The 12970-nt window shown below is 36.9% G+C and overlaps 1 protein-coding gene across 8 annotated transcripts in view; it reads left to right on the top strand.

Moving 5' to 3' along the window:
- Window positions 1-12970, top strand: part of TPK1 (thiamin pyrophosphokinase 1) — a 309021-nt gene that overhangs the window by 239239 nt on the left and 56812 nt on the right. For 7 of the 8 annotated variants that reach the window (XM_062569597.1, XM_062569603.1, XM_062569598.1 and 4 more), the window contains one exon: window positions 8492-8603. In XM_062569597.1, coding sequence (XP_062425581.1) covers window positions 8492-8603 — 112 coding nt within the window. Of the gene's footprint in view, window positions 1-8491; window positions 8613-12970 lie in introns of all 8 variants that reach the window. The other variant, XM_062569599.1, reaches the window with a different exon arrangement.

The raw sequence follows: 12970 nt of genomic DNA, 5'->3' as shown, positions 1-12970 counted from the left end.
CAATTAAAGCATGTGATTGCTTTCTGAGAGGAAGACATAGCTAGACAAGATTCAGAAGGAGGAAAATCTGGTATTCAAGAGCAGTGCACCTAATTCCATAATGATCCTTGATTTAATGAGAGGCGTGGATTTGTAGTTCTCCTGAAGTTTATTAGCACTTAAGGTTGCTCGGAATTAATTGTTGTAGTTTTCAGTTTTTCAAGGATTTGGCCATATGTTTTCCTACTAGTTTGTCTTTATGTTTCTTTTTTGATACTTCTGTCATGGAAGAACCTCATTTGACTTTAGTACAACTTCTATTTTATTTGAGAGTTCAAGTCCTTTTCTGGAAGATGGGTTCTGCCTTCCTGTTGTGCGAAACAGACTGAAAACTTTTCCATCCAGAAAATGTGTGTGTGAGTGGATGGGTGTAAATACATAATGTTGCATTTTCTAGCTTCTTTGCATTTGGTGGGGTTGGCAGCGTATAATTTCTAAGCAAGGCATGATTCTATGATTCTATTGACCCTTATTTTACATTTTTATGTTGGACTCTTTCAGCACATTATACTACTTTGTAATTGATATAGCATTGCTTGTTTTATAGTGCTCCCCTGTTTTATGGGTGAAAATTCTATTTCATTCCCAAATAGTAAGTGAAGTGGAGTATCATGCTAAGGCTGAATTTGCTGTCAGCATGTTTATAATTTTGAATACTAATTTGGGGGCACAAGAGGTTGTCTGTGTAGGTCTAAGCAGGGCAGAAAGTAACTGTCACATGGGGATTTTACCGTTTTGCTGTCTGTAACACGATACAATTTCTTCTATCTTTTGGTAGCATTTTAAATAAATCAATATAATTCCTTTGGGATGATCTCTCACAATTATGGCTGCAATGACAAATGGGATGCTGGAAAGATACATTGAGCTTTCAGAGCTTCAAAGTCTTGTGAGAGAAGATGCCAGGCTGACTGTGTTTGTTTATGGGAAAATATCACTATCAATGATTTAGGACCGAAGTTGGCCTACTTTAAATGATTTTAGTATGCTTTTAAGTATTCTCTCTATTATGAGGACCAAGGTTGTTGCTGATGAAACTGGTAAGGTAGCGCCAGTTCCCACTGAAATACAGTGGAACTGTAGCACTATCCGTTATAAAAATGGTTGTGCAAATGGACTCCATAGGCTTATCCAGGTGAGATCCAGAAAGGAGGAGTTCAGACCCAGAATAGTACAACATTCTCCCCTCAACCCCATCCCCTCAAAAGAGAATGGATTTTTGTGTGGACTCTAACATCCGTTTGACTACTGAAATACAGAAGAAAATTGGGAGAAGGTGGGGAAAAAAGAGGAGAAAAAATGTTTGGAATGGCCACTCTAAAGTTCCTTTAATTATTTTTATTCTTCCTGATCTAAGCAACAGGTCTGTGAATCTTACAGGTGTGAACAGAATCAGTCAGTCATTCCTAACGCAAGGCTTGAGGCATAACTCTTCTTCAAAGCCCACTAGTATAAAGAGGAAACTATTCCCCCATATACTGAAAGTAGATATGGTTTCTCATCCTGAGTTAATGAGTATGCTTATAATATTGCTAACTTACTCCTTCCTTTAACACAGAGATCAAGAAGGGATACTGAAAATTGTATCTCAGATGTTTGATCTTCACTACTGCAGTCCTATCCCTTTCTTACTTAAGGGTGTAGAAATAAAAAGGAGAAAGGGAACATTTGAGAAATTCTCATAAAACAAAGGACCTCATATTGACAGGGATTGAGGAGCGCAAGAACTATGAGAAGATACTGACTAGCAGCCTATTGATTGATATTCTTACTCATGTAGTAAAAAAGATCTCCAAATGAGATTTTGGAGGAAGAGAACTAGGCAGAGTTGCCACTATACCTGGGAAGACCTATCAAATCGGATTTGAATCTTAGGAGGAATTACAAAGGCACTTGTTACAGCAACCAACCGAGATTCAGATGGTTAGTAGTTGATGAAAGGAAAAATTGATCTCCTTGCACCGAATAGGATATGATAGAGTCCATCACAGGTTGGCTGGCAACAACCATGTAAAAGGCACATTAGCTGTAATAGAGAAGAGTGAGCCAGTGGTAGGAGGCATGGAAAAAGCAACAAGATCAGAGCAACCCAGGCTAGAAAAAGGTTATGTCAAATAGCTGGTTCAGTGCTGTGAGGAAGAAGATGTTGTTTCTTGTTACAGGTTAGGTGAACAATATCCTGTCTTTTAGATTATCTCCCACATATCTCTTATGTCCAGGAAAATAAGAGAATGAAGCCTGAGTAGAAGAGACACCCTGGACTTGTCCATGTAGAAATGCATGAAAGCACATGAGCAGTGGCACTAAATGTACTACAAGCTAGTAGATGGTGAGAAAGATTATGTTGTAATTTTCATCACTTAGGAATTAGAGCATGTTAGTGCCCTTAGTAAAGGCCCCTCTAGATTGACAATTTAACTGCAGCGTTGCATAATAATTATACAGGCAATATGAAATCTTTAGCAGCTTGTCTACTTTTCGCTCTTGTCTGCAATCTATTATACTCCATAGTCTCATAAATGGATATAAAGAAAATGATTCTGATTTTTTTTAAGGCATTACTAAAAATGCTAATACTTGCATTAAACTGGTAGTGATGGGTCTGCTGAGGGTAGGACATCAAATCCACAAGCTCAAGGATAAAATGTCACACTGGGCCAGTGTAAGTCTTGTTTGAATTTAGAGAAAGACCAGACAGTTCTTGATTATCATAGTTTCATGTTGCATTTGTGATGTGTTTTGCGCTATTTTTTTACAGACTGAAGAAAATATTTTGGAAGTCTGTGAGTGAGAAGGTTCAGTAGGATGAGTATTTCTTTAAGGTAGCATTCAGAATAGAACAGGAATTGGTATTTATGGTATTTGTCAGTCTTCAAGATATGTCTGTGAAGAGAAATTAAACCACTCAAACTCCCTTTTAAAGTAGCTTTTGTATTTCCAGATAACTTAGAGCTTGATAAAGTGTTTTCATCAGTTCATTTGTGTGCATGTTAGCAGTGTCTTCACTGCTGGCAATTTTAACTGTGTGCCATCTCCAGAGAGAAATACACTTTAGCTACCATCACTGGTTTCTTATCAGTCGCCATGTAGGCTTGACTGCAGACGATAGGCAGAGGGCTGTTCTATACTCATGCTGCAACAGGTGATGAGGCAACAAGGGAATACACCTAATGTGCTAGATGAAAAACAATGCTACATGAGAAGTTTAATCTCATGAGCATGTCACTGTACCTTTATAAAAAAGTTCACATGTGAATATGTGAAAACTCGGAGTTCATTTGCTCTTTGTGGATAATTTTTATGTTGGATAAAGAGTAGCAACAGCTTACATGTATAACCTCAGAGTGGAGCAAATCTGTTCATTTCACTGGCATTTACCTCTGTGGGATTTCATTCTATCCCTCTGTTAAAAATTAGTTAGAAGCAGACGTGTTCATTAATTGAGTCTAATAATCATTATAATTTATTCTCCCTCTATTGCCTGGGATTTTACTCACTGTAGGTATGTTGTTTGAAGTGCTCTTCTTGAAGGGCAGGATCAGTGGGGCTCAGTCCTGCAGATAACTGATATATTTAGGTCCATATATCTCAGTGCAGGAGTACTACTAACATTAGATAGAAACTGTACTAACATTAGATAGTAAATGTCAGCAGAACTGGGTCCAAAATTTGAATGTTTTCTTTAAGTGCAATAAATTTGCTGTTTTTTACATAGGAGTTTAAGCAGTCATTGATACAATACAGAAGAGCTTTTAGATTACTGGGTTTTGACGGTAACTAAGGATACACTTTTCCAACAGAAACAAAAAAGTTTGATCAATTCAGATAACGTTCTGTGAATAGCATTTATGTAATACAAATTTGGCATTGAGTATGTTAGTTTGATAAGACAATTGTTGATATTTTAGGATTATAATGGAATGGCTCTTCTTAAATTAATCCTTTCAGAAAACTTGGCTATATTTATCAAGATCAGAATCTCAGCCTAAAAACTTCTATTACTGTTAAGCCAAGCTCTGATACAACTAGTCATTGGTAGAAATATTTCTGGGTCTTGTTTTTCTTTTCTTGTCAATCACAATATTTAATTTTAAGCATAAGAGTTCTCACTTGGTTTTGTCCTTGTTCCTTTCCTCCTCCTCTCTGCTGTTGTCCTTGGTGATCTTGCTGATTTCCACCCATTCAATTACTTCATCTACCTACCTTTTTCTGCACCCAGATGTTTAGATTCCAGAACAGATTGGGGTTTTTTTTGTCTTTTCCCTAGGTAACACTATGACATCTGTATTTATTTTTTTGCTGATGTTGTTGTTGTTTTCAAGTATATGCTGCCATCTATGGAATAATCTTGAAGGAAAGCTGGTGTAAAAAGATGTTTTATTCAGCATATTATGGAAAACAAGATCTAGTTAGTGGAAGAGGTGTCTTAGGCAGTTGGGCAGATTTCCAGTAACAGATTCTCTGTAGTCCTAGGTCTCACAGCAGAAACAGGTGAAAGTAAATGGCTTAAAAGATCAGAGACTTTTATGACTTATGTATTTATACTGGGCAAACTCTCAGAGCAGCCTGAAAATCAGAATAAGCTAGCTTGTCCTCTAATCGTATAACCGGTTTCCTTTTGCTTCCCCACTACACTTCGCACGTCCTAGCCCTTAGCAGTTTCCAAGATCTATTTATTAAATCTTTTATCATTTGGTTTCTAAAGCTTAATTTTAATTCCTTATTCCTCCCTAGCACCTTAGTAACTGCTTTAATCTTACTTGCTTCATGCCTTTTTTCTTTGCCCAGTTTTAACCTGCCAGGTTCCAGGTCTTACTCTTTTTTTTTTTCCTTCAGATCTCTTTAGAATACAGGACTGAACATCCATCCCCATTGTCTCTCTGTCCTGTTATGTTTTGGCTCTTTAATATCTACTTTAGAGTATGTATCTATTTATTGTAATGCATTTATTCGGGTTGGTCTGGAAAGTACTTGGGGAAGTCATTCTCTGTATTTTTTGAAGTGTCACTGGGATATCTGTGCATGCTGAACAACTATCAGCTTTTATCTTAATATACTGTTCAGATGCTTTCCAACCTGCTGATTTTTTACTAAAGATTTTAGAAGATTTTGGTGCCTGCTGCCTTTGATACGATAGAGTTAGTTGATACGAGTTTGTGGAGATCAAGCTTCTATTCGAGTTAAGAGATGTGACAGATAACATGATGTCTTTAGGTCTTTTCCTCAGCAGCAACAGTGTTGGGGTGAGGATATATTTAACCACTACCATTTAAATAATTAACCATTACCATTTAAATGCATTCCTATGGTACAAAACAGAATCAAGTAAAAAAGTTTAACCTATTATGGATGAAACATTCTTTAAAAAAAAATCTTCTGACATTTTCTTCTTATTGCTAAACTTAGAAATTGATCTTATTTCCCAGCATCAGACACAAAATGAAGAAAAAAAATCAATGCTGACGATTGAGCAATGTTTTTCAAAACTGCCTTAATAAGATAAAAATCAATGCAACTGTATTTTTTGCCATTATTTTATCACCAGTAGCATTCAAACATGGTAATATTTGATTCTTAAGTTAAAATGTGAAAGTATTTCAGCTACCTACTGCAAAGGCAAAACAACTTAGAAAGGAGGGATTTATTTAGTCAACTTTTGTTTTCATTCCTAATTTTGGAACTTCAGTTTCTACAGAAACTGAAAACAGGCTCATATTTTAAGTATTGGTATATAATTGTTCCTTTAATCACAGAGATTTACATAGAACAGATGAATACTTGGATTTGCAGATTATGCCTATTAAGATCTCTGATCATTCTTTCCTTCTGCTTCCATCTTGCTTTGTGAAAACTTGAAGAAATTATTGGACACTAATTTTCCCTATTGCAGCCTTACTCACTGTGTTTGACTTCCCAGCCTTACTATACAAATGCACTGTCTGTTAAATCTTTTCAGCAAAAATTGAGGTCATTTGATTTTTATTTTTCTGTGATTATTTCCCATTTTTCCATCACTGCCCCCAATAGTAATAAAGTCTCTTACTGATTTATTTAAAGACAAGTCATAAAATCTGTCTTATGCAGTATGACTGAACCAATCCCTAAGTCATGAGTACAGCTTAACACCTGAGAAGATTTTTAGAAGATGTTTTCATTTTAGTTTTTTAGTTCCTGTTTACTTGCTGCCTTCTTTGTAGTCTCAAACTTCTCTTAAAAATCGAAGGCTAGAAACATCGTTTCAGGGAAGAAAATCAAGATTCTCATGTAATCATTGGGGTGCGAGAAGTAGTGTTTTCAGGGAAATATCAAACATTGAAAGATTCTCAGTTAAAATCCTGGATATTGGCAAGACTCTGATAATGAATGACATCTTTTGTTTTAAATGCATTATTTCATAAGAACAAAAATAAAAATGTCTGCATAAATTTCTTACTGAATTGTATCCATACCTGTCAGCTGGACCTGAATGTCAGAAATGAGAAATGTGAAGTTAATAGTCGGTAGATATAGTTTTTGAGAGTACAGATTTAATCAAATTCTTTTGGGCCCATTACTTTTACCTCTGTTCTTCATATTCCTTTACCAGTTGATGAATGTAGTAAGCTAGCTCCTCTCGTGGAGTAGCTCTGAGTAGCAAGGGTGTTTATACTGATGGAGAACAAACAGTCCCACTCTTGCAGTTGCGCCTTCATCGTCTGTTTTATTATAGGTAGCATTCTTAATCACGTGATGAGAAGCCTTTTTACTTCTCCTCTCCCTTTCCTGCTTCCTTCGTACTGCAGGAGAGAAATAGTGTGACATATTGTGTAGCTAAAAGGTTATCAGGCCTGAGTTTGTTACATCTCTGAATTTGGCAGGCTCTAGAATTACATGGCTCATCACCATGTGAAGTTGGACACTTTGAGAAGATAGATGATATTGCATTGGTTTTCTTGCTGCTCTGCAAACAATCAAACAGGCTTATGCTATGAAACCTGATATTCCCTAATTCACAACTTTTCCAAGGTTCATTTGTTAACTGAGAACATGACATGTATTGTTGTTGTTTTTTCATAATGCGCTTGGCATTAGCAGGAAAATCTGTCGAACACCTCAGACACTTTATATGGGGAATTACATACTCTGTCTCCAATTTTGGCTTTCTGACTAAGGCATTTGAAATGAATGTGAGAGGATAGGGCATAAGACAAAAACCTTAAATACATTCCTCAAAATTTATGTGAAAATTTGGATATTTACTGGAAATGCAATGGAAATTTATGTGTATTTACTACTTAGGATGTTTACCTGTGTTTTGCAATTCAACTGTTTCTTCTTTTGGAATAAGCCCTTGGTTACTTGATTAGTAAAATGCTCAGGTTCATGCATTGAGTTTCAGGGGGGGTCCTTTTTTTTCTAGTAGTTTAATAAAATAGGCAGATCTGATTCCTTTATGGTGGTGAAGAGGGTATGTGAAGAAGCAATACTCAAGGATTTAAAAAAAAGAAAAAAAAAACTTAACCTACCACCAGATGAAGCTTGTAGATGTTTTAAAGAATAAATAACCTGTTTAGAAAAGACCAGAGGATGATTCTTCCACTGATCTTGTCATTATTTCTTTTATTTGCTATTTCCTTGTAGCTAGTTTTAAGAAACAGTTTCTTAGAAGACAAGTTGTATCAGAACTCTAAAATTCTACTATTTTATTCTGTAAAGGATTTCCAGGATACACTCTTCATTGGGACTGTTCGTGTATTGGTATCTAGCAAGATGCTGACCTGAGTTCTAGGACAACTAATTAAGAATTTAGTCACAAATTCATCATCACTAATAGATGTTTATTCTGCTACATCCGATGAAGTTGACAGTTACAAAAAGAATTTACAAAAAGTGTGTTTTAATTTCACTTCATAGTCTTTACTTAGAATAAACCAATTACTGTAAGTACTTAAGTTAATTTTTCTGGAATCCAGTTAAGTTTCTCCAAGCACTCTTCCTTTTGCTGTCTGGGAAAGTTTACAATGTAGTCAAAATAATGGTGGCTTTTCAAAGGTTTTTTGACTGGCATTGTTTAGGAAGTGGATCACACCTTTTCGGAATAGATGAGAAGACTGTTAAAAATTAATGAGTAGGTCAGGACACCTTCGTTTCAAAGGAGGGAACAGCCTAGTTTTGCTAGAAATGACTCTTCAAGAAGTGTCAGAAGGAGTGATCAAAGCAAGTTCTCGCCAGAAAACTCCAGAACAAGCCCTGTTTCCCATTTTGGAAGTGCCAAGGTCTGGAACCCAAACATATAGCTCTTCACCCTCTATAAAAATAAACGAGCCCGAAATCCCAAATATTGCTGAACTCTTGGGGGAAATTTTAGACTCATCTCCGTCGAAGTACTACCTGTTTTGTTTGAAAAGTCTGCTGGCAAATACCATTTGGGTCCACGGTGAGTACTGACTGCAGGGGCCTTTCTGTTTTTCAGGGCAAGCACAAGCTGCGCGTGGACACGGGCCTGGAAGGCGAGTGGTGTGGCCTCATTCCCGTTGGGAACGCCTGTGACAGTGTGACCACTACAGGCCTCAAGTGGAACCTTAGTAAGTCAGGTGCCTGCGGGACGATGCGGTTGGCCTCGCTGCCGCACTCTCTCACATTGCCATGCAAACCGCGCATTCTCACCACTTCACTGATACGGAAAGCCTGGTGTGTTTATAATGAGGATCTTGATACTAAATGCCTGCCAGACCATTTTTTTTTCTTAGAAATGAAATTAAAAAAAAAATAGTGAATTATATTTAAACTTGAGATGTCGCAGGCAGAAATGTGTTTGCCATTTGGGAGTCGTTGTGCTGTTTAAATAGAACATTTGTTGAGGTCATGATACATTACCATCTTGATACATTACCCTCCAGGGAGGGGAAGCTGTGAGTGCCTGAACTCCTAGTTATAAGCCATAAAGTTGCAACAGACAAATAATAATGTGATACAGATTATTAAAGCTACCTCACTTACCCTGAACTGCTTTACACATATCGTCTATTTGTCAACTCTGAAAGAATATTTCTTTTTCTTATTTAGAAGTGGGAAAAGTGCATTTGCTCTAGAACAGAGACATTCATCTGAAGAGAATGGAGGGGTTTTTGACAGAAAAAATTAAAATAAGCTTCACCCTCCTGCCCCTCCTCCCACACTGAGTCATTCAGCTTGTATTTACTCAAGAAAAAAACAGTTTTTTTTTATATATAAAGATTCATTAAAACTTGACGGAAACAAAGCAGTAATTCACAGGCTCTGATCTTGCAGATTTACATGCAAAGTAAATGTAGCTTTAGAGCTATCCCATGCAGAAAGGCTGTGTGATCCTCACAATTTGCATTTCAGTGCCCTTCTTGGCTAACGATTAAGCTAAGGTTCACCCACTGTGCTGACCCACAGTGTGTGCATGCTGGTCTGTGGAGTATCCCATTCTATTGAGGATTTGAGCGTGGGCAGTAAAGTAGGTGGTAGGCATCAGTAGCTCACTAATGAGAAAAGATACAAGCATGGCATTAGTTTCAGGCCATGGGAGACTTTCCAGTGTTGAAGAGCTGTCTGCACAGTGATGCCTTAATGCTCTTACACTGGATTGTAAGAGCTGGATGTAATTGTATATGGGAGTGTTACTAACTCTTAATTGGAAAGAAAGTGAAACATATTCATTTGTACTGATAAGTACAGTTGACAAGTAAGATACTGAATCTTCATTTGCTTGTCTCGTGTCGTGCAGTGAGATTTTTGGTGTGTTGCACTGAGGGAGTACTCCTTTCTCAGCAAATTTTCTACCCTGTAGAGTGAGGTGAAAGAAGCTCAGACCACCGTTGTGTTAATGAAGGTAAAAGGCTACTGCACGAATCAAAATCTGGAAGAGGTTGCAGTCCTTTCTTGTGGTTAGTTTTTTAGAAAAACACAAGTTATTTTTCAGATACATCGGGGGTTTGGGGGGTTTAATGACATCGATTTCATCAGAATTACAAGGTGCTCATTAGGAAGGCAGTAATTTTGAAGACAGTCTGTCTGCTACCACAAATTACACGACTTTATTACATCCAAAGTTATGAATGCTTCCATCTGCTGAAACTGTCATCCTGTACAAAAAAAAAAAAAGATTTTTGTTTTTTTTTTAGACATTTTTCCATGCATCCTTAGGGGGAAAGAGGTTACTAGTCTGCCTGTGCTCAATTTGAGGGGAACACGATGAGGAGATGCAGTGCTAATAAATAGCAAAAGTTCATACATAGGATTGGGTGAGAAATTGGTTTCTTCAGTGCTTATTATTCTAATTGTGCTATAATAAACTTCCTCATGTTACTGTGAAGCATAGCCTGGTACAGATCTATTGTGATTTTTATCCCACTTAATTCAGTCTTGTGGTTTTATTCTGAGAGGCAAAAAAGTATTGAAGTGACTGTTTCCTACCTGTTGTTCTGTTAACCAGGCAACACCATCCCTGCATCTCTCAGTCCTTGTTGTCACCTGTTTTCAAAAGGAAACTTCAGACATTTGAAGTGTTTTCCTAACTTCACATTATTAGAAGCTACACTGAATCTCAGGATTCCTGTTTCTCACAGGTCTCCACTGTTCCTGTATTCCTCCACATCATCATCACAGGCGTATATAAGAGAAATAATTTGGTCTTTAGTGAAGGTGTTTTATTTAAGAAAGACACTGGCATCATTACAACCTGTAACTCATCTTGTGCCCAAGTGGCTGGAGCTAGCTTTTAGTCATTCAAATATAAATTCTGAGTAAGGTTATTGTTCAGATACCAGTAAAACAAAGCAGAGTTGCATCCCCCCAAAAGGGCAAACAGTATTTCAAATACAGTGTGTGCATTATGTGCAAGTTGATTGGTTGTTTTTCCCTTATTTATAGACCTTATATTCAGGTAACCTAAGTTTGCTACTAGCTTTCATTGTGTTCCTGACTTCTGTGCTGCCTGTAGTTTTGTAGTTACTCAGAAATGTTAGTCATGCAAATTGCAATGGAGAAAAGCAAAGACTTACTTGGAAAGGAAGGGAACGAGAGCACAATGAAGTGTAACCTGGATGACATGTGACTGCTGCTGGCGGCAGTAGCAGAGTTTTCCCTGTTTGTTTGGTAGTGAAATTCTGAGGATACACCTTCGTAGGCCTCCATGAATGAAATGACTTTGTTATAACTTTGTCTTTCAGTGTGTAAGTCATGCAAGAAATGGCATTTTCAAGCCAAATGTGATACAGAAGGTCTCTATCTCTGGTTTGCCATGAATTAATAGAACATGATATAAGAAGTTTACTTTTAAAAAGTAATTTCTGAGTCCTCAAAATATTTGTTGTTTTAAGTGCCGTGGTTTAGTTTCAGATCTTGGCTGTTCTATCTGAACGGTCAAAAATGATATGTTAGACACGAGGGAGGCCCTCATTTTTGCAAATAATAATTGTCAGCAACTCAAAATTCAGATAATAGTGCAGTACAAGAAAGTACTGACTTTGCATCAGGCTTTCTGATAAGTTTAACACAGATTTCTATCTGAGCACATCTTGATCCCTCTACTGATTAAAATGTGTAAAAGCTTCAAGCGGTAGTCAGATGTTGTCTTTGCCTAATGTACAGGTGCTGTCGTGAGACTTCATAGCATCTGAATAGAAAAAGACAGAGATAAATACTGAAGACAGAAGCTGTACTGGGGTTGAGAGTAGCTTACTAAAGCTCTCACTTCAATGGCTGAATTAAGTAAACCTGAAATCCACAAACTATTGTGCCAGCAGAGAAACAAGTGCACTTGATGTCTTGATTATTATTACAATACAGCAGAAATCAATATTTTGTGTGTGTCTCTGTGAGGATGCAGCATGTATGTATGCTTTTATGAATGCTTACCTTACCTTAGTTATTTGCTAATATTTGGCACAAATAGGGCATTCATTTATTTTATTTCTCACCTTATGAGTAAAAGAACTTGGAGAAGAAAGTGGAAAATTGATTAGGGAAAATATTATTTACCAGTACTTGCTATTGTGCAGCACACATTCAGAACACATTATAAACATATTCTTTCCACTACCAAAGGGATACAGATCTTTTCTCTATTAAAATATGATTTACAACACAGAAATCATACAATGCTTTATCTAATTTGACTCACATGGCTGCTTGCTGGTAACAGCTCCCATGCCTAATAAATAAATAAAGAAAAATCCAGTAATGTCAGAATTACCAAGTATTCTTCATTAGGTTGTCAGCAGTGCCTTCATGGAAGGTAAATAAGAATGAAGGTAGAAATCAGCTATACTTTTCTTCATAGAAGAAGTCAGAGGGTAATGATACACAGAGATTTTCCTTTTCTAGGAAATTACTGTAGAAAATACTCTTGCCAGCTGATTTACTCTTCATCACTATGGCCTTTTATATGCTATATGTCATACTTGTACTGAAAATACCAGCACATATGCGTGTGTGTGTATGTCTTTGTGCTTTCTTGATAATTTTCATGCAAATTGGCTTTAGGGTGGAAGTTATATTGCTGTAAAATGCTACCATTCAAAGGAGTGTCACTGTCATTTCGCTTCAAACGGCAATAGCAATAACAACAGGAGCAAGACTTTCATCCTCTACCTCTAGCAGTAGAACATCCACTGACTACTAACCTCACAGGTAGAAAAACAGGATCCAAAATCTTTTTCAAATTGTTTTCATTGTTAGTAGAATTGAAATTGTTGCCTTGATGCTTTCACATCACTGGGTTTTTTTTGGCTTTGGATTGCAACTGGCCAAAAGATTATAAAAGCAATGAGTCCGAATGTTATAGGAGAAATGCAGAGACTAGAACACAAAAGGGGAGTAACTGTGCCTTAGAAGAACTGTCAGAGAATGAGAGGTCATTCTAGAAAAGGCTATAAATTAAGAAAATAGACAGATAGATATCTGTCAGCAAAGCTGTTTCTGT

Source organism: Rhea pennata, chromosome 2 (genome assembly GCF_028389875.1).
Source record: "Rhea pennata isolate bPtePen1 chromosome 2, bPtePen1.pri, whole genome shotgun sequence".
In the NCBI taxonomy this organism is placed as follows: Eukaryota; Metazoa; Chordata; class Aves; order Rheiformes; family Rheidae; genus Rhea; species Rhea pennata.
Note: the sequence above shows the minus strand (reverse complement) of the source record. Positions and strands in the feature narration are given on the sequence as shown.